General features: G+C 37.0%; 1 protein-coding gene across 7 annotated transcripts in view; it reads right to left on the bottom strand.

Annotated features, from left to right (window-relative positions):
- The window catches only part of TMEM135 (transmembrane protein 135), a 354,542-nt gene that overhangs the window by 17,339 nt on the left and 311,759 nt on the right, over nt 1-25,444 (bottom strand). For all 7 annotated transcript variants that reach the window (XM_054524881.2, XM_054524880.2, XM_024255711.3 and 4 more), the window contains 3 exons: nt 10,497-10,538; nt 3,688-3,834; nt 106-175 (listed from right to left, as the gene is read on the bottom strand). In XM_054524881.2, the coding sequence (XP_054380856.1) occupies nt 106-175; nt 3,688-3,834; nt 10,497-10,538 (259 nt within the window). The remainder of the gene's footprint in view (nt 1-105; nt 176-3,687; nt 3,835-10,496; nt 10,539-25,444) is intronic.

Raw genomic sequence — 25,444 nt, 5'->3', positions numbered from 1 at the left:
ATTTATTAATGTCAACTTTTCCATTTATTTTTAAATTATTTCTAAATAAATAATTTCTATACCCATTCTCTACTGTTAATAAAGTACATACTTTCACATACTTACTTTAATGCAATAAGAGATGCAATTATCTTCATAATGTTTGCAACATCTATGCCTTGGTCCATGTTTGCATCTGAAATTGAACCCAAAAAAATTAAACTAATTATAATTAAAGTGTGTATATCCATGTGTTTGTACATGTTTGTGGATCTGTTTAAAGCTTTCCAAACAAAAAAAAAAAAAAAAAAAAGAAAAAGAAAAAGAAAAAGAGAAGAAAACATCACTTTTTTTTTTTTTTTTTTTTTTTTTAAGACAAAGTCTCGTTCTTGTTCCCCAGGCTGGAGTACAATGGCGCGATCTCGGCTCACTGCAACCTCTGCCTCCCGGGTTCAAGCAATTCTCCTGCCTTAGCCTCCCGAGTAGCTGGGATTACAGGCGCCTGCCACCACGCCTGGCTAATTTTTGTATTTTTAGTAGAGATGGGGTTTCACCATGTTGGCCAGGCTGGTCTCGAGCTCCTGACCTCAGGTGATCCGCCCGCCTCGGCCTCCGAAAGTGCTGGGATTACAGGTGTGAGCCACCGTGCCTGGCCCACTCACTACTTCTACATGTGTGTCACTTTTGGTGCTTTAGGACATACAGAAGCAAGAACAACAGATATTTTTGCTTTTTCTATTTGCTGCTTACCATTTGACACATTGTATAAACTATGTGACTGCAGTCAAAATACTTGAATACGGACTAGAGAAACCACACTGTTATTTGTGGTTAAATATGAAAAAATATGTATATATTATATATATACTCTGCCAAGTCTTTTGGAAACTTTAAATTGCTTATTGTAGAGTATAATGGTAATAAATCATCCATGAAGTCAGTACTTGAGCAAAAGTCATAATGAGAACGTGCTCAGGTTACAGGAATTTATACTTAATTAGATTTGAGAGAAAACATCTGGAAAAGAAACATGATATAGTATTAGAATTCAAAATTCAGTTGAAATAAATATAGAAATAGAGATCATGTGGTAATTCAAAAGTAGCTAATTTGTGATTTAATTGTAAACCACTTAACCCTCCGGTGTTTAATAAATATTTCTGCTGGGAGGACTACTGTTCAGGATGCACTCATTTTAGTGGTTTAGCATGTTGAATCCAAGACTATTTATTCACCCTAGGCATAAAAAAGTAAGTAGAATATCTAACATGAGTCTCGCTCTCCCTCTCTTTGAGGGTTCATGTTCCAAAATAAGTGGTCTTTATAACTTCTTTCAGATTGTAGCTAATTAATTATTTTCATGGTTGAACCACATGAATGTTTTCCTGTTTATAACAATAACTTGTAGAGCAACGTTCTGGCTCTGCACCTCTCCAATCTCATTCGCAAATTGATTAGCAAGACCTTTACAGAAATCCAATTCTGCACTACAGCTGGAGCATACAGCCTTTCCTAGTCAAGGGTGACAGCAACAGTTCAGTTCACACTGGCCGTAGCCCTTATATCTTCAGAATGCTAAGGCATATCTGGCCATGTGAAGCTGTTGAGTGATTAAAGCTGGAGACCTGAAAAGCAGTAAATAAGAGAAAGGCTGCCTCATGCAAGCCATCACTCTTCACACTTCTAAGTGTCCCCTTCAAAGACATTTCTCAACCATTGCTACCAGAACTACACTGAAATTGTTAAGTTTCCTTTTTTTTTTTTTAAGAGATGGGGGTGTCACTCTGTCACCCAAGCTGGAGTGCAATGGCATGATCATAATGATCATAGATCACTGCAGCCTTGAACTCCTAGACTCAAGCAATCCTCTCACCTCAGCCTCCTGAGTAGCTAGGACTACAGGCACATGCCACCAATCCTAGCTAATTTTTAAATTTTTTTTAGAGACAGGGTCTTGCTATGTTGCCTAGGCTGGTCTCAAACTCCTGGCCTCAAGTGATTCTCCTACCTCAGTCTCCCAAAGTGTTAGTTTTACAGGTGTGAGCCACCATGCCTGGCCTAAATTTTCTTTGCTAGTGAAGTTAAATCCTGATATCAAATGTACTGTCAATTAGTCTTTCTTAGTCACTCATAAATGGCTTCCCAGGAGCTGGACTGCCTGTCTCCTGTATTATTTGCTTTGCTTCTGTAGTATTCTGCATCCACTTTCATACCAGTAGACCCACTGAGGCTACTCTGATACGTTCTGTCATGACCTGATCAGTTCTGACGCCCAAGGCATCATTCACCCATATAATTCATTCTCTGCATTCCCCTCTGATTCCTGTTGAAATTATTTCCATTAATAGGATCCTTTCTCCCTTTTCTCCACTGAGGTAATCCATAACTATTTTTGAACTTGTTTAATAAATTCAACTACCATAATTATTCCTGTTATCTTCTAGATGTATTATTTGTTAAGATGAAGACAAAATCTTTAAATTCAATAAAAATTTGAGTGCGCTCCCTGTGCTCATATTTTATGTCAGGCAAGTTCATAAATGTCATCTCATTTAATGCTCACAGCAATTCTTAATAGAGATTATTAACCCCAGTTAACAGATAAGAACTTGGAAATGCACAATGGTTAAATCTCTCGTCCAAAGTTACAATGCTGGCAGAGGGAAAATAAGAGTGAAACTTAGGTTTTCTAATTTATTAAAGGACCTCAGCTTCCTATAATTCAATGGTCCCCAACCTTTTTGGCACCAGGGACCGGTTTCATGGAAGACAATTTTTCCACTGACTGGGTGGCGGGAGAGGGGGGTGGTTTAGAATGAAACTGTTCCACCCCACATCATCAGGCATTAGATGCTCATAAGAAGCATGCAGCTTAGATCCCTTGTACACGCAGTTCACAATGGGGTTTGTGCTCCTATGAGAATCTAATGCCACTGCTGATGTGACAGTAGGCAGAGTTCAAACGGTAATGCTCTCTGGCCTGCTGCTCACCTCCTGCTGTGTGCCCAGGTTCCTAATAGGCCTCAGACCAGTACTGGTCCATGGCCCAGGAGTTCAGGACCCTTGCTATAATTGATCCCCTAACTTTCTTTATTGCCTACTCATTCCACCCTCTCTAAAATATCACTACCAAGACTTTATTTATTGGTTGATAGTCTAATTTCAAACTATTAAATTTATTTTCTTAAATATCTATACTAGAAATATAAATGAAAATTTGTATGAAACATGAAAGCTTCTTTTTATAATATACAAATAAAAACATTTCAGTTTGAGAACCCCCAAAATTTTCACTCTTACAAAATATCCTTTACTTAAGGGTTGTGCCTTATTATTACTTAATCTTCTTGAATCTCTCTCAGGAATTTTGCTCCCTTCTTTCCATACTTGGCAGATTAAATCAACACATATTAATCAGTTTCCTGAAGTTCTCCATCATAGCCTCCTGTAATTCTGCCTGGTTTGAAATACAAAAGTATTCCAATTTTATGCAAACCTCTTTTAAAGGCATATGCTGGTCTACGGTCCTGCCAGAAATAATAAATAATATTCACTTGCCATTGTGTGCCTTTTATAAAATTCTATGCACAATTTCTGGTGAAAAATGATCATCATTACCTGAATAGAAAACAAAAATACCTTGGCATGGTACAAATATCATATGAAACAGTGACAAAGCAGGTTAAAATATCAAGATAAAGAGCTCACATTGAATCCACAAATTTCCTGACTAGACCAATCATATTCACTCTTCTGGGTTTTTCCTCGTGTTGCTCTCTCTTTTGTTCCACTTTTGCATATGCTGCCTCTGGTGAAAAAGAATGTGTGGGAATTTCTTCCTTCCCTACAATGAACCTAAAGAAAAGAGCACAATGTGAGGCATTTTTCACTTAAAAAAAATCAATGAGGAAAAAAAAAAAGACTTTGTTTACAAACAAATATGCTTTGGCAAGTATTTTATCATTTGAGATAGTATTTTCACAATTTACATAAAATCGAATCATCCTATGAAGAAAAATAGACTTTCAAAATCTGAATACTCAAAAAAAATTAATAGTCATTTCTTTGATAATGCAGGTATTTAAAAATCAAACTGACCAAGTAAAATACAGCACAACACTTAATGAAGCACCCTTTAACTTGGGACACTGCTTTTTAAATATATGCCTTAGAGTTTTTCAAAAGAAACAGGTATACTTGGGTATACTAGTAAATCACAATACTAATAAATCACAAAAACTATGTATTTTTTTCTTAAATCTGGCTAATAGTTACAATTGAATGAGATTCTCATTTACAGTAAAACTCGACATTTATCTATCATTTTGAGTCATAAACAGCTGCAGCACACTAGGTCATCTGTATTCACACAGGGAAACAGAGGACAGTACGGAACAGGAATCAGAAAACAGTCAGGATTCCCCAAGTCCTCATATTATTTCATTAGAAAATCTGAAAGCTGATGTTATTCTAATCTACTTATTTTTCTTTGGAAAAATAAAATATCTAGAAAATAATATTCCTATTTCATCAAAACTAGACTATATTTTTCCAAAGACAATTAATGGAAAATATTATCACAATTAGATATCCCTCAAGAAGTATCCTTTCTCAGAGTTTGCAGTATCACTGTTTACACCTAACCTGTAAGAGTCATTGCTCTTATAAAGAATAACTAAGATTTCCCAAGACAATACTACCTTCCAAGCTTTCAGAAAATATAGTAAAATACAGATAGAACGGGATCAATAACAATACACTAAAATTCTGGAACTTGAGCCAGGCATAGTGGCTCCTGCTGTAACCCTGGCACTATGAGAGTCGAGGCAGGACAATCACTTGTGGCCAGGAGTTCAAGAACAGCCTGGTCACCAGAGTGAGACCCCACCTTAACAAAAAAATTAAAAATCAGCTGGGCATGGCGGTGTATGCCTGTAGTCCCAGCTACTTGGGAGGCTGACGTGGGAGGATTGCTTGAGCTCAGGAATTAAAGGCTGCAATGGGCTATGATCATGCCACTGCACTTCAGCCTAGGCAATACAGTATGACCTTGTCTCTTTAAAAAAAAAAAATGTAACTTGAGACCTGTGACAAACAGAATATGAAAGTGTAAATACTTAGAAAGAAAGAAAAAGCTGTTACTACCAACAACTGCAACCCATCCTGTTCAGACAACCTTGGTAAAACATCTAGCTTATCAAATCATAAGGGGTGTGCAAGGGGTTGGTTTGTCACCAGATGGCAGCTGTGCATCTTTGGTAGCTGTCAGTTCAAACAAATTTGTTTCTTACTTATGGGTGTACATAGAGAGTTTAAGATCTGTACTGCTGTTCTTTATCAGCAACAAGGGTAAAACTATGCCAGAACAGATAGAACAGTTTCTCTTACACCTTTCATAATATTGTTGCTATTTTGGCCAGGATTGACTATTTCAGATTAGAGGTCACTTCCTTGGAGAAGCTGACCCTGTCCCAGGCCAGAATAAGGGAATGATCTTTCTTCTGTGCTAGGAGAGCCCAGTGAACTCCAGTACAGTAATGTATGTGCCATTTTGGTAGTCTACATCCCCTACTCAACTGTGAGGCCTGTGAGACCATGTATATCTTCTTTGCTGTTATATCCCAGCATCTAGCATAGTGTCTGGCACATGGTAAATATTTAATACATATTGAATGAATGAATATAGTAAAAGCTAGAATTTTCTGAGCATATCTTATACGACAGGCACAGTGCTAACTGAGCCTTTTACAAATATTAATTAATTCATGTAATCCTCACAACAATACTATAGGTGTCACAATTCCCATGAGAGTTGGCATGGTTAAGTATCTTGTCCACAACCAATGAATTATCAGTAATTATTTGAACCCAGAATTGTCTGGCCTAAAGTCTGGCTTCTTAAACACTAAGCTACATATATTTCTAACTATGTTTTAAACTATGATGATAAGGCTAGCGCACCTTCAGTGTCTCACACTGGCTTTTCTCCCGTGGTTGTGTCCTTTACACTATTCTTTTGACTTCTACTGTTATCTATATACACAGATAATTTTCAAATCATCCTACATACAATTTCCAGAGGAAGCTTCCCAAAGTGCATATCTGAACTGACTACACATATCCTCAAAGAACTTCATGGGCTTATGGCCTACTGAATTAAATACAAACTCCAAGCTTAAATCAGTATCTGGTGCATAGTGAGTGCTCACTATAGAAGCTATTATTATATTACAATTAAATGAATTACTTGACATTCTCCAAATAAACCATGTGTCTGTATTGCTCTTCTTATCTGGATCATTCTTCCCTACATCTTTACTAAATTCTTATTTGTCTTTTAAAATCCATCTTAAATGCTCCTTCCACTCTCTCATTCCCACCCACCCCCACAGGAAAATAAAAGTATTAATAATTTGTGAATTATAGAACACTTAACTTCTATTATTACATTTGGGTTTTTCTAGTCTGTAAGTAATTTTGTGCAAATTTCCTGCTTTCTTCTCTTCATTTACTCCTATCCACAGCTTGGGGAAAGATGCTAGGTTAGGTTTGCCTAAAATATATTCCTGAGATAACCTACACTTCTCTTTTGCAACATTTCAGCATAGTTAAAATTAATGCTATCTTCCCCACTAGACCATAAGCTCTCGAGAACAGAGACTGTATCTGGCTCATTCCCGAGTGTATTCTCAATACTTAGTACAAGACCTGGGGCAGAATAAATGTATACTAAGTATATCTATCAGTGAATGTTAGCTTTGTACCTCCTGTATTATCTCACACTTGTTGAGGAGTGCTGATATGGTTTGACTCTCTGTTCCCACCCAAATCTCATCTCAAGTTGTAATCCTCACATGTTGAGGGAGGGACCTGGTGGGGATGATTGGATCATGGGGGCAGTTTCCCCCATGCTGTTCTTGATAGTGAATTAGTTCTCAGGAGAGCTAATAGTTTCAAAGTGTGGCACTGCCTCACTCTAGCTCTCTCCCTCTCCTGCCGCCTTGTGAAGAAGAAGCCTGCTTCCTCTTGGCCTTTTGCCATGATTGTAAGTTTCCTGAGGCCTCCCTAGCCATAAGGAACTGTGAGTCAGTTAAACCTCTTTTGTTTATACACTAACCAGTCTTGAGTAGTATCTTTATAGCAGTGTGAGAACAGACTAATACAAGTGATTTTTAAAAAGGTGCTAAACTGAAGTAAAGTTTTGTGGTTTTTTGGTTTCGTTTTTGTTTTTTTTGAGACGGAGTTTGTGCTCTTATTGCCCAGGCTAGAGTGCAGTGGCGCGATCTCGGCTCACTGCAACCTCTGCCTTCCAGTTTCAAGCGATTCTCCTGCCTCAGCCTCTCAAGTCACTGGGATTACAGGCACCTGTCACCACACCCAGCTAATTTTTTTGTATTTTTAGTAGAGACGGGGTTTCACCATGTTGGTCAGTCTGGTCTCAATCTGCTGACATTGTGATCTACCTGCCTCAGCCTCCCAAAGTGCTGGGATCACAGGCGTGAGCCACTGTGCCCGGCTGTTTTTTGTTTTGTTTTTTCTGAGACAGAGTCTCACTCTGTCACCCAGGTTGGAGTGCAGTGGCATGATCAAAGCTCATTGCAACCTCTGCCTCCCAAGTTCAAGCAATTCTCCTGCCTCAGCCTCCCAAGCATCTGGAATTACAGGTGCCCACCACCATGCCTAGCTAATTTTTGTATTTTTAATAGAGACGGGTTTCACCATGTTGGCCAGGCTGGTCTCTAACTCCTGACCTTAAGTGATTGCCCGCCTTGGCCTCCCAAAGTGCTGGGATTACAGGCGTTAGCCACCATGCCCAGCCTGAAGTAAAGTTTAATATTTTAAAGCTTTTTAGCTTTTGTCTAATTAGGACACATTAAACTGGAGTACTTTGTAAATATTTGTCCTTCATGGATAAAGGACAGTTTTCCTCTGAGAGAACAATGTATGTTTTCATGATACAGCAATTATGATCTGTATGAGATAAGCACTTCCTTAAGCCATTTTATGATTGTGTTCCTTTCAATCTCACCATTCTCAAATGTATCAAGCTCTGAGTATCTTTTCCTCACCAAAGTTTAATATTGTCAGGAAGTCATATTAAATTGTGCTACAAAAAGCATTTTCCTTTCCCCTTCCCTTTGTAATTAACATTAAATTTTGTACTTTTGACTTGCTACAAATTTACAGCATACGTCTACAATAAAAATCACGACCACCAGGACTGCAAAGAGGTAGCAGGAAAGACATGTCAGATAATGCTTTTTGAAAGCCTACAAGAAGCACACACATTAACTCACATTATTTTTTTACAATGAAACTTGACAATAAAAAATATATTTGGCTTTTAGTAACATTCTTCTGAGAATCAACTTTATAAGTCTGAGATTAATTCATCCGCAATGTGGTGAGTCCATATTCACCATATAAATGTAAGAAATAGCCACATTTCTTGAATCCAAATTCACCACACTGCCGATTGATTATGAAACAGAATGAAAATGAAACAGAATTTGCTTAGTGGAAGGAGATGCACAAATAAACATATGACCATTCACAATATTTAACAATTTTCTTGCTTTAGCAACAAGAATATTAGCAAGAATTAACAAACATTTTTTCTGGAATATTTTTCTATAATACAGAGAAAATTTAAGTGCAAATAGTCCAAACTAGCCCTCTGTTAAAAGTGGATTTGAAGAAAAGACACAAAACCATCTGACACATTTTAAGTTTTTGCAAGAATTCTGGGAGTGTAAGGAGATGTAGGAAAATAAGACTAAGTTTTTCCTTCTCCTTTGAAAACCTAACTTTTGTTTTTGTTATCAGCTTTAAACTTAATACCAAATACTTTCTAGCCAATGCAACAACAATAACAAAAACTTTATTTTCTAATAAATTTCATGATCTTTACTGAAAAATAACAGTAATTAGTGTTGTGTATTATGACTTAGAAAGTTATTGTTCCCACAGAGTTCTCACAACCAAAGACATTCTTAATTATACAGTAGACTCCATTTGCTCCCTCCCAAACCAGTTTCCTTGCAGGCCATGTGATTTTCTGTTAATAGCACCTTCTTTCAGGCACTTTGGTTTTCAGTGCATGGCTGGGATTGCAGGGTGGAGGGGAAGAGAAAGAAGGAAAATATCAGTCTTCATTTTCATTCATTGCAAGTCTTAACTTTTTCTCCTTCTCTTTAATCCTCCCACTATCACCCAAATTCTAGTCTTTATTGTCTTTCCACCTTCTGGTTCTCTCTTTTTCAATGTCTCAAATACTGCGGCCAGACCAATCTTTCTGAAACACTGTCAACCACCCTGCTCAAAAAGCGTCAGTAGCTCCCTACTGCTGACCTTATCAAATCCAAGTTTGTCTTTTTTCTCCCCTAGGTCTTCCATAATCTGGCCCTACTCTACATATCAAAAAATATTTTATATTCCCTAATATAAACTTTTCATACCATTTTATCATTGTTACCTCACACTTCATTTTACAATTTTCACTCTCTTGCTACTATTATTCACTTCCACCCAGAGTGCACTTCCTCTTCCCTGTAGTTATCGAAAGCTATCCTTAAAGTACAGTTTAAGGCACATCATCTATAAGAATATAACAAAAATAATAGCCAACATTTCTTGAGTATTTACTCCATGCCAGCCACTGTTTGAAATATTTTTCACATATTAACTCATTTGATCCTCAAAATAACCTTGAGACAATTAGGTAAAAACTTTTGCTAGTACTGAAGCTTTCCCTAATTTTTCCCTCCAATATTTGCAGTAAAAACCATACTACTGATCTTCACCAGGCATCTACTATATGTCCTTTGGATTACAAAACAGGCAACATTTACGATATAAACTAGACAAACACTGGGTATGGAGTCAGTATATATAGTTAACTTATGTGATGTTAAATTAGTCAAATATTCTAAGCCTCAGTTTTCTCATCATGTTACATCTCACAGAACTGTTGCAAAAATTTAATTTTCTAATCTATGAGAAAATTCTTGGTGAACTATAAAATATAATGCTAATGCTAACCAACATTTCTACAGTATATACTATGTGCCAATTGCTATGCTAAAAGATGGGCTATGAGGTGAAAAGACTCTAGTGATACTTAAAATCGAAACTGTTTGACAGTACATGAGTCCTGCCCTAAAGCAAACCCATAATCTAGTACCACACAATTAAATACTTAACTTTTCAGTAATTGTTCATGAGCAGCTCTGTCTTTCCAAGCTCCCTGAAGTGAGTTCTTGTATTTCTTTTCAAACACCCCACAGTAGAAAGCACACAATAGGTCCAAACAAAGTAGTTGATTAATTTTTAGAGGGAAAAATCTGACAAATTACTCTTTCAATGAGCTATTTATCCACAAGCTTGGAAGTACTTTTGTGAATTCTAAAATTATTTTCAGTTTAAATGTTTAGTCAATACATATTTATTGTAATTATGTTTAATTTTTTAAGTTAACTTGTAAATTCTCTCTCAACATAAAAATAAATGTTACTTACCTAAGTGCAGAAAATGTAAATCCTTTCAAGCCATCCTTGCACCTAAAACAATAAGAATTTACAATCATAGAATAACATATTTTGAGATATAAGTAGTATATTACATAGCTATTCAATTTTTTTCTGAAAATAATGTTTTAAAAGATGAAACTCTTAAGGCAAAAATCTGAACATTATGAATGGCCAAAAGAGCAACAAGCAATGAAGTAAGTCACCTTACACAAAATGATTAACATGATAATGCCTTCCTATGTCACATTAACATTACTTAGAGCTCGGCTCTCAAATAGGCAGGTTGAAGAGAGACAAGTAAATCTAAGGGCTCCATCTGGACTTAAAATGAGGGCTGGGAGTAAAGCAGTCTCTACAAATCCCTGGGGGACCAATTTGCTGAGAAGAAAAAGACCACATACACCTGGTGGGTGTTATATATAGATCAATTCAAGGTCCTGACTTCGTCCTACCTATTAAATCAGTGAATGCACAGTATTCATAATATAGAGTTGGCAGGCACAGAAAGGTTTCAAGTTTAGTTCAACAGTTTTAATTTCTGATTAAGCCCAATTAGAACAGATCACAGAGCATGAAGAACAGAGTTGGGGTGAGGGGAGAGCAGAAAGACAGGACTCCAAATGGTATTTATTGAGTGCTTACTATAGTTGGGCACTGTTTTCAGCTCTTTATATGTGTTGTCTCATTTAATCACATCACTAAACTGTATCAATAGAGATTTTTCTCTATTGCATTGCTACACGGAGGCTCAAAAAATGCAGTAACCTAGGTCACAAAAGTAATAGCAGTCAGAATTCCAGAATTTGGGGGCTGGAGGGGATTGTCTGACTTTAAAAGTTACGTGTTTTTCTTATACATCCTCCTGAAACAGTCTACTCTCTTCAGCTGGGGAAGATTCAAATTACATGGTAGTTAAGAAAAAAAGATTCTCAGATTTGCAAAAAAATATTTAAACAAGATCTTAAAATGGGGGCATTACTATGCTGGCTTTACAACATCCTGCTGCTGTTATTCAATGTCTTTGTTCTTTATAGCTATGATCACCTTAAACAAAGGGATTTTGAGTATTTATTATCAAAATACCTTGAATAAATCTATAAAGACACTGGATATTCTTAGATAAAGGGTAAGGACTAGGCCGGGTGCAGTGGCTCACACCTGTAATCTCAGCACTTTGGGAGGCCGAGGCCAGCAGATCACCTGAGATTAGGAGTTCAAGACCAGCCTGACCAACATGGAGAAACCCTGTCTCCACTAAAAATACAAAATTAGCCGGGCGTGGTGGCACATTCCTGTAATCCCAGCTACTCGGGAGGCTGAGGCTGAAGAATGGCTTGAACCCGGGAGGTGGAGGTTGCAATGAGCCAAGATTGCACCATTGCTCTCCAGCCTGGGCAACAAGAGCGAAACTCCGTCTCAAAAAACAAAGAGTAAGGCCTCAAATATAACAGGGCAATTATTCCTCTATGTCTTCTGTATGAAAGGCCACAAAGGAAATGCATAAAAATTTAAGAAATCTATTTTAATCAATCATATACATTTTTATTAGATGCAGTATAGAATCTGAGAAAATAAGTTAATCCACATGCACAGAGATGTTTTAAAACAACCCCATCAAAAAGTGGGCAAAGGATATGAACAGACACTTCTCAAAAGAAGACATTTATGCAGCCAACAAACATGAAAAAAGCTCAACATCAATGATTATCAGATAAATGCAAATCAAAACCACAATGAGATACCATCTCATGCCAGTAAGAATGGTGATTATTAAAAAGTCAGGGAACAATAGATGCTGGTGAGGCTGTGGAGAAGTAGGAACACTTTTACACTGTTGGTGGGAATGTAAATTAGTTCAACCATGGTGGAAGACAGTATACTGATTCCTCAAGGATCTGGAACCAGAAATACCATTTGACCCAGCAATCCCATTACTGGGTATATACCCAAAGGAATACAAATCATTCTACTATAAAGATACATGCACACATATGTTTATTGCAGCACTATTTACAACAGCAAAGACATAGAACCAACCCAAATGCCCATCAATGATCAAATGGATAAAGAAAATGTGGTCCATATACACCATGGAATACTCTGCAGCCATAAAAAGGAATGAGATCATGTCCTTTGCAGGGACATGGGTGAAGCTGGAAGCCATCATCCTCAGCAAACTAACACAGGAACAAAAAACCAAATACTACATGTTGTCACTCATAAGTAGGAGTTGAACATTGAGAACACATAGACACAGAGAGGGGAACAACACACACCAGGGCCTGCTGGGGTGTGGGGAGTGAGGGGAGGGAAGTTGGAGGACTGGTCAATAGGTGCAGCAAACCACCATGGCACACGTATACATATGTAACAAACCTGCATGTTCTGCACATGTATCACACTTAAAAACTCAATTTCAATTAAGCAACATGATCTACTTCCTAGTCATGTTAACAGTGAGAAATGTAACCACAGAATTTAGCTAACATAGTACATAATTGTCTACCTTACACAGAATAGGGGTAAAGGCAAAAGAATTCAGATGGAAGGATAAAATGTGCATGGGAAAATTATAGCATTAAAATGTTTAAACTTATCTTTTTCCATCTGATGAAAGTGTTTTGCAGTAATTTAAAAACCCATAATCTAGATAGGTAAGATGGTGAGGAAGCAGGTTAAGGGGTCTATTGACTGCAAAACAGAAAGCAGTAGACTGACTAAAAGATTATGTATATCTGGGAACAAATTTTGGCTTTCACATGTTATTGTTAAAAGACAGCCATTTATCTTTGTGCTATGCTGAGTAAAGAATTCTGAAACTTGTTCTAGTCAGAATTGCATATTTGTGACCTTAAACAATAAATTTAATTGCTGATCAAAACATCAAAAAGTAGCTTTCAAATATAAGAGGGGCATATACAAATGAATTTGCAATTTCATTATGATGGAAGTTCAGTTCTTTCAGCAGAACTCTGTGGGAAGCACTTAATATTGATAAAGTCTTAGCATGGATTCAAAAGGGGCTATTCTTCTTTCCATTCATGTGTATAAGGTTTGTTAATGTAATTGAGGGTCAGATGTCTATGTCCAAAGAACAAAAAAGTAATTATTCCCATAAAAAGCATCTTTAAAATAGTAATATGACCCCACATTTTGACACTAAGTATTGTATGAGCATTAACCTACCTAACTATGAAACACAATTGTAATCCGTGTTCAATGTTGAAAATACAATATAAAGATTTAAACAAAGCAGACTCCATTTGAAGGTTCCTCATTATTCTATGGATTTGATTATTATAATGTAAATCAAATCACATTTTCCATTTAAGTATTAAGGCTCACCAACTTATTCGATAAATATTAACTAAATGGCCACTATGTATAAGCACTGCCTTAGGTTCTAAGGACATAACTGTGAACAATAAAGAATCCCTGGTTTCATAGAGCTGGCATTCTAGTTGGGAAAGAGATACATAAAAAAGTAAGTATGTCATATAGTGATAATAGGTATGGTAAAAAAACAAAATAAAACAAAACAAAAAACAAACCTGCAAGATAACGGGAGAAACAGTGATGTAGTCAGGCTTCACTACTTTACACAGTATGGTCAAGAAGAGCCTCTCCAAGGGGTAAAATTTGGTAATCTGATCAGAAACATTAATGAGTAAAGGTGAGAGCATTTCCGTTTGAGGTAATCAAGTATATAGCCCATGATACGGAGTCAGCTTGTCATGTAAAGAGAAGCAAGTAGATTACTGTAGCTGGAGCAAAATAGGGGAGGGAAGTAGTGGCAGGAAATGAGGTCCTAGCAATCAGGGTGGAGACAGGGAGTGGTCTGCATTTCACGTAAGCCCTTTAGGCAAGGTAAGAACTTTGGGAGGTTCTCATCAGAAGAGTGGCAAGATCTGTCTTCAATTTTAAAAGCATCACTTGTGGCCGGGGACGCTGGCTCATGCCTGTAATCACAGCACTTTGGGAGGCTGAGGTTGGTGGATCACCTGAGGTCAGGAGTTTAAGACCAGCCTGGCCAACATGGCGAAACCCCGTCTCTACAGAAAACACAAAAATTAGCTGGGCGTGGTGACAGATGCCTGTAATCCCAGCTACTTGGGAGGCTGAGGCACAGAGAATTGCTGGAACTGGGGAGGCGGCAGGAGGCACAGTTGGCAATGAGCCGAGATCACACCATTGCACTCCAGCCTGGGCGACAGAGTGAGACTCTGTCTCAAAAAAAAAAAAAAAGAAAGAAAATCACTTGGCTGCTGGATAGATTTACAGGGGGGCAAGGTTAGAAGCAAGGAAGCAAGTTAGGAGGGGAAAGATGATTGTGGTCATCTAGATCATAGTTGTAGAAGGTGGAGAGTAGAGCTGACTGAAATTCTCAATGGTTTAAACGTGGAGTAAAAGAGAGGGAATTTACAAATTACTGAAATAATTTTTGGTTTGATCAAATGGAAGGATAATATGGCCACTCACCAAAGTAGGGAATACTACAGCAGAAACAGTTTCAAGGAGAAAATCAAAACTTTTGTTTTGGACATGTTAAGTTTAAAATGTGTGTTAACTAATTAAATGGTGATGTTGAGGAAGCACGTAACTGGCTGTACAAGTCTGAGGATTAAGGGAGAGGTCTGATTTGTTTATATGTAGTATTTAAATGCATGAGACTAGATACAATCATACAGGAAATAATTGTAAAGAAAATGTCCAAGGACTGAATATATTTTGCTTCTCCACAACTTATAAGGCAGAAAATCTCTTCAAAAGAGGAAAAATTAAAATCCATTTATCCTAATCACACTCTTTCCTAATATAAAGTCTCATTTTTATTTTCAAGTGCACATAAAAATAATGCATTTAACTCATATACATAGACTTTTCAAATTAATCTATGCAAATGACAAAATAAATACTATAAATCAGTCTATATTTACTGAATCTCTACTTGCAAGGTTCTGCACTAAGGCAAATTATGACATAAAAAGACACGGAAGAAAAGAAATATGTTGCATAATAATATCAAAGAACTTAGTCAATAAATAACGGTAGAGGTTCAGGCTGGAATTGCATACCATGTACAGGAAAGTATAAAGAAGCTCAATGTTATCATTATCAGGATAATACTCTTGGTCAAATGTTCAAATTTTCAATTAGAAGTGTAAATGATAGTAAAATAAACAATTCTACCCAAAAAGATATTTTCTATGAAATTACTTTCATGAGATAGTCACCTTTATTACATTGTACCAGCAGATGTCGCTAGAAAACTGCTTTTGGAAGAATTTGTAGTTCATTGGTGTGACTTCTATAGCAAACACTTTACTGTAGGTTTTCCTCTAAAAACACATTTATAGGGATGCAAAATGTTACTAATCTTAATTAAAGTACATTAAGTTCTCTCAAGTAAATATCACGATATTAGACTTTTAATGATGGGTGATGTTCCTATAATCCATTCAATATAAAATGTTTAAGAACACCCTATTGTTTGGCACCAACACAAAATTGGATAACGTAAATGTGCTGCTTCATTATGTGCTCTCTAATGAGCTGAAAAGAATGAGAACAAACTATTTTGATTTCTTTAAAATATTTCTTCGCAATCTACAGAATGGAAGAAAATATTTACAAACTATACATCCTAGAGGAGATTAATATCCAGAATATATCCATGGAATACTATACAGCCACAAAAAGGATTAAATTCTGTTATTTGCAGCAACATGGATGGACTGGAAGACATTATGCTCAGTGAAATAAGCCATGAACAGAAAAGTTAAACACTGCATGTTCTCACTCATATGTGGAAGCTAAAAACAGTTTACCTCACAGAAGTGAAAAGTAGAAAGTAGAACAGAAAATACTCAAGGCTGGAAACAGTAGGGGGAAGGTAAAGATATGAAGAGATTGCTGGGCGCGGTTGCTCACACCTGTAATCCCAGCACTTTGGGAAGCCAAGGTGAGCGGATTACCTGAGGTCAGGATTTCAAGACCGGCCTGGCCAACATGGTGAAACCCGTCTCTACCAAAAATACAAAAATTAGCCAGGCGTGGTGGTGGGCATCTGTAATTCCAGCTACTCGGGAGGCTGAGGCAGGAGAATCGGTTGAACCTGGGAGGTGGAGGTTCAGTGAGCCGAGATCGCACCACTGCACTCCAGCCTGGGTGAAAGAGCAAAACTCCATCTCAAAAAAAAAAAAAAGATATGGAGAGATTTGTTAATGGATACAAAATCACAGCTACATAGGAGAAATACGTTCTAGTGGTTCTATATCACTGTAGTATGACTATAGTTAATAGTAATACGTAGTTTCAAATAGCTAGAAGGAGAATATTTGTATTCCCAATACAAAGACATGATAAATATTTGAGATTATAGATACGCCAAGGACCCTGATCTAATAACTATATATGTATTAAAACATCACTGTATACTCCCATGAATATGTACAATTATTTGTCAATTTTTTTAAAGATAAAATACATTACATACACACAAAATGTGGTCTCAGAAGAAGGTGCAGACAATATGGAATTTTTTTCCATTGCCGTGTTCTGTGATTGTAATCATGTTTTCACAATAAACTTAATGTGTCAATTTTTACATAAGAAAAATATAAGCAGCTAAAACAATATTACATGTTTTATTTACTTATTTATTACATCTTCCTCCTCACCCCCCAAGATGGGATCTCCCTATGTTGTCCAAGCTGGTCTTAAACTCCCGGACTCAAACAATCCTCCCACCTCGGCCTCCCAAGTAGCTGGGATCACAGGCATGTGCCACTGTGCTTATATTACGCATTTTAAATAAACACCTAAAAAACGAAAAAAAGTCTTTCTTCAGAGGCAACGCATGGTGTAGTGAAAAAAATCTTGATATGAGATGCTAATCATAACTTCTCTACAATCTTGAGTAAATCACTTAACTTTAGGGCTCAACATCCTTGTATATTAAAAAAAAAACTAAAAGTAAATGACTACCATAACTAACTAGCTGATTAAATGATTTATAATTCTGAAATTTCATCATTTTATTTAATGCTAGCTTTATTATTAAAAATCACAATGGAAAAACAGAATGAATTCTTCTCAATCACTTATGATGTAAAAAGAGAAATGATCTCATTAGCCCCAAGAATAAAACCAAACATACAAACAAAATTCTGAATTTGTGTTAAGATTACTAGTTGCTACTAAGAGTATTATACTTGCTTATCATTTTATAAAACTTATTGAGGTGGCACTTCTTCATGCAAAGGTTCAAAGAGAAACTTTTCAAGCTTCAAACTTGGTCTTTCAAGACCAACTACTGGGATAGATATACACTGCTATAGAAAGACCTGTATGAAACACTGTTAAGTAAAGGAAGCAATTCTATATACATAATCTGATTAATGATAAAATATTATATTATTGCTATATTTAGCATCGGTGCTAAAATATTAATAGTAAAATATAAAATGTTGTTTATTATTTACATATGGCATTGTTTCAGAAAGCCCTCTAATAGGATACACATAAAGCCAAACTGTGGGTACTGGACTACCTATTGAAGTTGGATGAGTTAAGAGGCATGCAGGAAAATATAACTTTTTACTTTCTATGAGGCTACATCACTGAACTTTTACAATAAGCATAAATTTATACATTATTTGTAAAATTTAATCTTAAAAATCAGTTCTTGATCATTTAGGAACAGATTGAACAGGGCAAAAGTTATTCATCTTTATTCCACCAACAAATGGCAAAGAATATACAACTCAAACCAGTCAATTTTACTAATTAACAGGGTTGTAAAAGTTTTGCTAGAAAGAGGCATAAAAAAACTATCTGAAATAAATGATTTAGGCTGAAATTTTTTGAAACTATGATCCCAATGAACATGGATAATTAGGTAACTATAATGATAAAAAACAAACAAACATACATTTATTTATTTATTTATTTATTTATTTATTTATGAGACGGAGTCTCACTCTGTCTCCAGGCTGGAGTGCAGTGGCGTGATCTCAGCTCACTGCAACCTCCGCCTCCTGGGTTCAAGCGATTCTCCTGCCTCAGCTTCCTAAGTAGCTGGGACTATAGGCACCTGCCACTAGGCCCGGCTAATTTTTGTATTTTTAGTAGAGACGGGGTTTCACCATGTTGACCAGGATGGTCTTGATCTCTTGACCTCATGATCTGCCCACCTCAGCCTCCCAAAGTGCTGGGATTACAGGCTTGAGCCACTGCGCCAGACCGAAAAACAAACATTTATTAAGTATCAATTGGGGCACTTCAGAGTTATTCTTTTACTCATTAAACTAGAAGGAAACTCAAATATTCATTAAATATTACATGATCTATCTTTATTCACTCAACATTAATTGAGCATCTAATATACAGAAGACATTGTGTTGCTGATCACTTGAAGAATGCAAAGGTAACTTTTTAAGAGCTACTCTATTTGTACTTCATGAGTTCAGCTCTAAATTTCTTTTATTCAGCATTTTACATCATCTACCTCAAATTATTCAATTGGAGTAAAGTGTTATATATATGCTAAAGCACAATTAAATATGTAAAAAGATTCAGTTAGCAAAAAATAAGGAAACATTGGATTTAAAATAGTGCACACTGATAATTCTTAAAATATTCTATTATATTCTGATTATATCAGCCATCTAAATCACTCAGTATCAAAATTAAAAGTTACATTATTTTATGTGAACAAAATTAATTAAAACAGAAAATGCTGAAAGTTCAAGTGTAAACATTTATGTTGGAGTTATGAAAAGAATGACATATAATAGTTACAGACAATAGCTGGAACTTCAAAATTTTGATTAGTTACTGTAAGCATAAATATAATCAGAGTGAATACAATTGAAAAGTTTAATTTGGAAGTCAAAAAGGAACCAGGATGCCTATTTAAATACCTCTAATTTGTGACTCCCAATTCTCTTTATTCTAAAGAAAATTCTGGCAATTTTATGTAGTTTTGCAGCCCGCCATGCCTGAGCACCCCCCCCAACCCTGCGGTGTGCTCCCGCACAGCCCCAGCCTCTCTGACGGGTGCCGCCCCCTGCTCTGTGGCGCCCGGTCCCATCGACCGCCTAAGGGCTGAGTAGTGCAGGTGCACAGCACGGGACTGGCAGGCAGCTCCGCCCGTGGCCCTGGCACAGGGTCAACTAAGCGAAGCCAGCTGGGCTCCTGAGTTGGGTGGAGACTTGGAGAACTTTTATGTCTAGCCAGAGGATTGTATATGCACCAATCAGCACTCTGTGTCTAGCTCGGGGTTCATGAATGCACCAATCAGCACTCTGTATCTAGCTAATCTGGTGGGGACTTGGAGAACCTTTATGTCTAGCTAAAGGATTGTAAATACACCAATCAGCACTCTGTGTCTAGCTCAAGGTTTGTAAACACACCGCTCAGCACCCTGTGTCTAGCTCAAGGTTTGTAAATGCACCAATCAGTGCTCTGTGTCTAGCTAATCTAGTGGGGACTTGGGGAACTTTTATGTCTAGCTAAAGGATTGTAAATACACCAATCAGCATTCTGCGTCTAGCTCAAGGTTTGTAAACACACCAATCAGCACCCCGTGTCTAGCTCAAGGTTTGTAAATGCACCAATCAGCACTCTGTATCTAGCTAATCTGGTGAGGACTCGGAGAACTTTTATGTCTAGCTAGAGGATTGTAAATGCACCAATCAGCACTCTGTGTCTAGCTCAGGGACTGTAAACGCACCAATCAGCACCCTGTCAAAATGGACCAATCAGCTGTCTGTAAAACGGACCAATCAGCTCTCTATAAAATGGACCAATCAGCTCTCTGTAAAATGGACCAATCAGCAGGATGTGGGTGGGGCCAGATAAGGGAATAAAAGCAGGCTGCCTGAGTCAGCAGTGGCAACCTGCTTGGGTCCCCTTCCACACTGTGGAGGCTTTGTTCTTTTGCTCTTTGGAATAAATCTTGCTGCTGCTCACTCTTTGAGTCCTCACTGCCTTTATGAGCTGTGACACTCACTGTGAAGGTCTACAGCTTCACTCCTGAGGCCAGCAAGACCACGAACTCACCAGGAGGAATGAACAACTCCAGGCTGGAGGAATGAACAACTCCAGACGTGCCACCTTAAGAGCTGTAACACTCACCACGAAGGTCTGCAGCTTCACTCCTAAAGCCAGTGAGACCATGAACCCACCAGAAGGAATAAAGTCCAAACACATCCAAACATCAGAAGGAACAAACTCCGGACATACCATCTTTAAGAACTGTAACACTCACCGCGAGGATCTGCGGCTTCATTCTTGAAGTCAGTGAGACCAAGAACCCACCAATTTCAGACATAAGTTTTAATTAAATTTTTCTTATTTTGTTTTTAAAAACCCACGTAAAAGAATACACTAGATTTTGTAATTTTCCAACCCATTTTCAAGTATAGAGCTTACCTTAGTACTAACTTATAATTTAGTATTTGACACGTGATCAACAATTGTACATTCTGATTGATGCTTGCTTATCATACCATTACCAAGAAAATACTAACATGAAATTACTTTCAGACTTTTATTTTTGTTTTGTTTTGAAAAATGTTCATCCTAATCACATAAGTATATTCCAATAGGTTAAATTGATTATTTCAATTTACTATGCAAAACTTATAGTGTGTGGTTAATACATTACATGGCTTATATATATACAAAAGGTTTTCATGTTAAATTCTTTTGTTTGAATAATAAAATGGACTAAGAGAGTTCAGTTTCAGCCTTCATATGGCACTTAGTATGAGAAAACTGAACTACTAATGTTGTATCCCTATTTTAAGAAACCTCGCATACGAACATCTGAAGTTGGAATAGCAAGAAATTAAGAAATTTGGGGAAGATTATTTTGTTTCCTTTATGAACACATTATATCTTCAATAACTTCCAATAGAATTCCTTTAAATAGTGAAATTCCCCAGTGTATTAAAAATATTATTTTCTATTCTGATAAATATTTCACAGTACATTTATTTCATACAGAATGGAACACTGATACTTGGCTTCGTCTTCAAGAGCCCAAGCAAAGCTGCTGAAGCAGGCCACAGTTATGGGTAATCAAGTGAGATTCTAAGTCCCCAGATGATAATTGTGCACTTTTTCCTGGTGTGTCGTAACTATAAATTGGAAACAGTTGGACTAAAACTTACAGCAACAACTTCAATAGAATCAGATTTCTCTTTAAACTTGGAGAAGCTGGAACTGTTTCTGCTTTAAAATCCAAACTAGGAAGGTCATGTTCCAAAGCAGCCTTAAATTGCTAAGAAACCAAGAATCACCTTCAGACTGTTTCTAAAAGAAATGTTAATCAGAATAAATTTCCTTCTCAAAATGAACTGGTAATAGTAACACTAGTCAAACTTTAAAATAGTTGTAAAAGGAGCAGATTGTGGTTTCATTGGACCTAAACTGAAAGGCCTGTTTGCAGTTCCCAAGGAAATGGCATGAGTGCAGACTTAACAAATTAACTATAGGCAACAACCAAAAAAATATCAAATAATGTTTCATGTAAATCCAAGGAAAAATTTAGCAAGTGTCTTAAAATTATGGCATTGCTACGAACCAAAATTATTTACATTAAACAAAATTATAATCACAATTCTGAACCAATCTATTTTTTAAAGACCTCAAGACAAACAAATACTTTCAGTTTTTTCCCTTCTACAAACATAGTGAAAAATATGAAAACAAATGTTTTCAATTAAACAGAATCTTCAAATCAACATTAATTTCTTTTCTTTATTTTTTGAGACAGAGTCTCGCTCTGTTGCCCAGGCTGGAGTGCAATGACGCGATCTCGGCTCACTGCAACCTCTACCACCCGAGTTCAAGCCAATTCTCTGCCTCAGCCTCCCAAGTAGCTGGGATTACAGGTGCCCGCCACCACGCCCAGCTAATTTTTGTATTTTTAGCAGAGACAGGGTTTCACCATCTTGGCCTGGCTGGTCTTCAACTCCTGGCCACATGATCCACCTGCCTTGACCTCCCAAAGTGCTGGCATTACAGGCGTGAGCCACCGCACCTGGCCCCATTAATTTATTTTCAAATGCATATTGGCATATATGTCAGTAAAATAATATAGCAATCTGTTTTCATATTGAACAAAATGAGCAGCTATTTAAAACTATAATATTAGGCTAAAATTTTTCATAAATTTATGCTTATTTGATACCAAAGTTAAAATAAATAAAATATGCATCTCCTAGTAATGGAGCAAAAACAACATTTTGTAAGCTTTTCCAAACTACTACTTTTTTTTTTTTTTTGAGATGGAATTTCACTCTTGTTGCCCAGGCTGCAGTGCAATGGCACAGTCTAGGCTCACTGCAACCTACACCTCCTGGGTTCAAGCAATTCTCCTGCCTCAGCCTCCCAAGTAGCTGGGATTACAGGCACCTGGTACCACGCCTGGCTAATTTTGTATTTTCAGTAGAGACAGGGTTCCACCGTGTTGGCCAGGCTGGTCTCGAACTCCTGACCTCAGGTGATCCACCTGCCTCGGCCTCCCAAAGTGCTGGGATTACAGGGAGCCACCGCACCTGGCCAGAAACTACTATTTTCTGATTAGCTGAAGATTTACAGAGTATCCTGACCCCCAAGAAAGAGAAACATTTAATTTCAAATACTCCAGCTTACTTCCTCTCAAAGATTTTGAACTTAATCTGTGGTATGAATAATAGAAATTGGGAGAGTCAACACATAATGGAATCTTGCTAGCCCATAGAATGGTATTAGAAAAATAAAATATTGGAACGAAAGTAACATGAGAGAATTATATTATATAGATGAAGAAACCAAGGCCTAAGGAGGTTAAGTGATCAAACTGTAAATTCATCCCAATCACCTAACTGTCTGTACCTGCTGAAGTCTCAACAGTGAAGAAGAAATATTACAGACAAGTAAAGGGATCTTGGACAATATAAAAGAAAACACAAATCACCTAAATGCAGTAGAGAACAATGGTCTTCCAACTGGTATTATGCAAAGACTTTACAAGGGACAACGGGCATGGATAGTTTTAAAGAAACCAGTATTGGCCAGATGCGATGGCTCACGCCTGTAATCCCAACACTTTGGGAGGTCGAGGCGAGTGGATCACCTGAGAGTCAGGAGTTCGAGACCAGCCTGGCCAAGACGGTGAAACCCCGTCTCTACTAAAAATACAAAAATTAGCCAGCCATGGTGGCTCATGCCTGTAATCTCAGCTACTTGGGAGGCTGGGACAGGAGAATCGCTTGAACCCGGGAGGTGGAGGTTGCAGTGAGCCGAGATCGCATCATTGCACTCCAGCCTGGGCAACAAGAGCAAAACTCCATCTCAAAAAGAAAAAGAAGGGAAAAAAAAAAAGAACCAGTGTCCAGTTGCTCACTTCCACATGTTCTCCTATCGAAACATGATTTGCCTGAGCATGTACCTTTGGTCAAGACTTCATGCTGGCTTCTCTTATCCACCTCCCCTTCATAAAAGCTTTTCACATCAGAAATACAATTCTTGGTCCCCACTCCAGACCTCCTGAATTCAGAAATTCTAAGTGTGGGGCCCAACAATCTCTGCAACCTGTGTTTTAACAAAATCTCCACAGGATTCTTAAAAATGCTAAAGCTTGAAAACCACTGAGCTAAGTTATGTTGCAGCAACAAAATCTCAATGCCTTTTAACAACAAAAATTCATTTTCTGCTCATGCTACATGTCAAACAAGAGTTAGCTATGGCTCAACTACATGAAATCTTCATTTTGTACCTTAGGGTAACAGAGAAACTTTATCTGCAAATGCTGATTGTCACAGCAGAGAAAAAGAACAAACATAGGAAACTGTGTTCTGACTTAAAGATTTTGCTCATAAGTATACATAAATCATTTCCACTCATATTTCTTTAGCCAAAGCATGTCGTAACTCCAGGCATGATGTCAATAGGGAAGGGAAGTATAAAGTTTCTCCAGGGAGGGGCAGCAAAGGTTTTTGAACAATAACACAGTCTACCATACATGCCAAGCATATAATTGTTGAAGATCAACTGTATTTGTTTATATTTAAGAAAATTCAAAGCACAATTTCCTTTTCTTCATAAAATACTATCAATAGTCTTTTTCACAATAACTTTTTTCACTTTAAGTATGATAATATTTAAAATCTTTCTGGTACTGGTTTCAGAAATAGGATAGTCTACAACACATCAATTAGTATTTTACACTATATGTGAATACATAAACTTGTTTGTCTGCATGTGTGCATGTGTCCTCTGAGATTCATTTTTCTTCTAATTATCAAAGCATTCAGGATTTTCTCATTGTTTATGTATCCCCAGTGCCTAGTACAGTGCATAGTACATGAGTAACTCAAGAAATATATGTTGAAAGAAATTTTTGTCTGTGTAATCATTGAAAAAAACTGCATTTTTATAGTAACTATTTCTATTTGGGTGCCAAGTTTCTTCTAGTTGTTTCTTTGACAGCAATTGTAGGGTTTTTTGTTTTGTTTTGATTTTCCATTTCTAAAGAAATTTGTTTATTTTACATCAAGTACCTCTATACTCATTAACAACTCTCAGGGATCATCCTTAGTATAAAGTTCCATTAGTTTCTTTATATTGATAATGTGCTATGAATTTACATTTAGACATAAACATGCATACTCTAAATAGGGGCTTCCAGTCTTTTCTTAATTAGGAGCTATTTCTTAATACCACAAATGAAATGGAACAGTGATTATAATATGAATTTATCAAATCCAAAAGGCAGGAATGGGGATACGGCTGATAGGCATGTTCATCACGCTACCAGGAACTGAAGTCCAGCAAAAGAGATGAGACCATAAAGTCTATAGGTTGGAGGGTTGTTCACCTTTACATCATTTATTCACTCCTTCACACAGTTAAGTATTTCAAAAGTATTTACAAAGAGTTGA

This window comes from Pongo abelii, chromosome 9, assembly GCF_028885655.2.
Source record: "Pongo abelii isolate AG06213 chromosome 9, NHGRI_mPonAbe1-v2.0_pri, whole genome shotgun sequence".
Lineage (NCBI taxonomy): Eukaryota > Metazoa > Chordata > Mammalia > Primates > Hominidae > Pongo > Pongo abelii.
The sequence above is the reverse complement of the archived record's forward strand: the minus strand, read 5'-3'. Positions and strand labels throughout refer to the sequence as shown.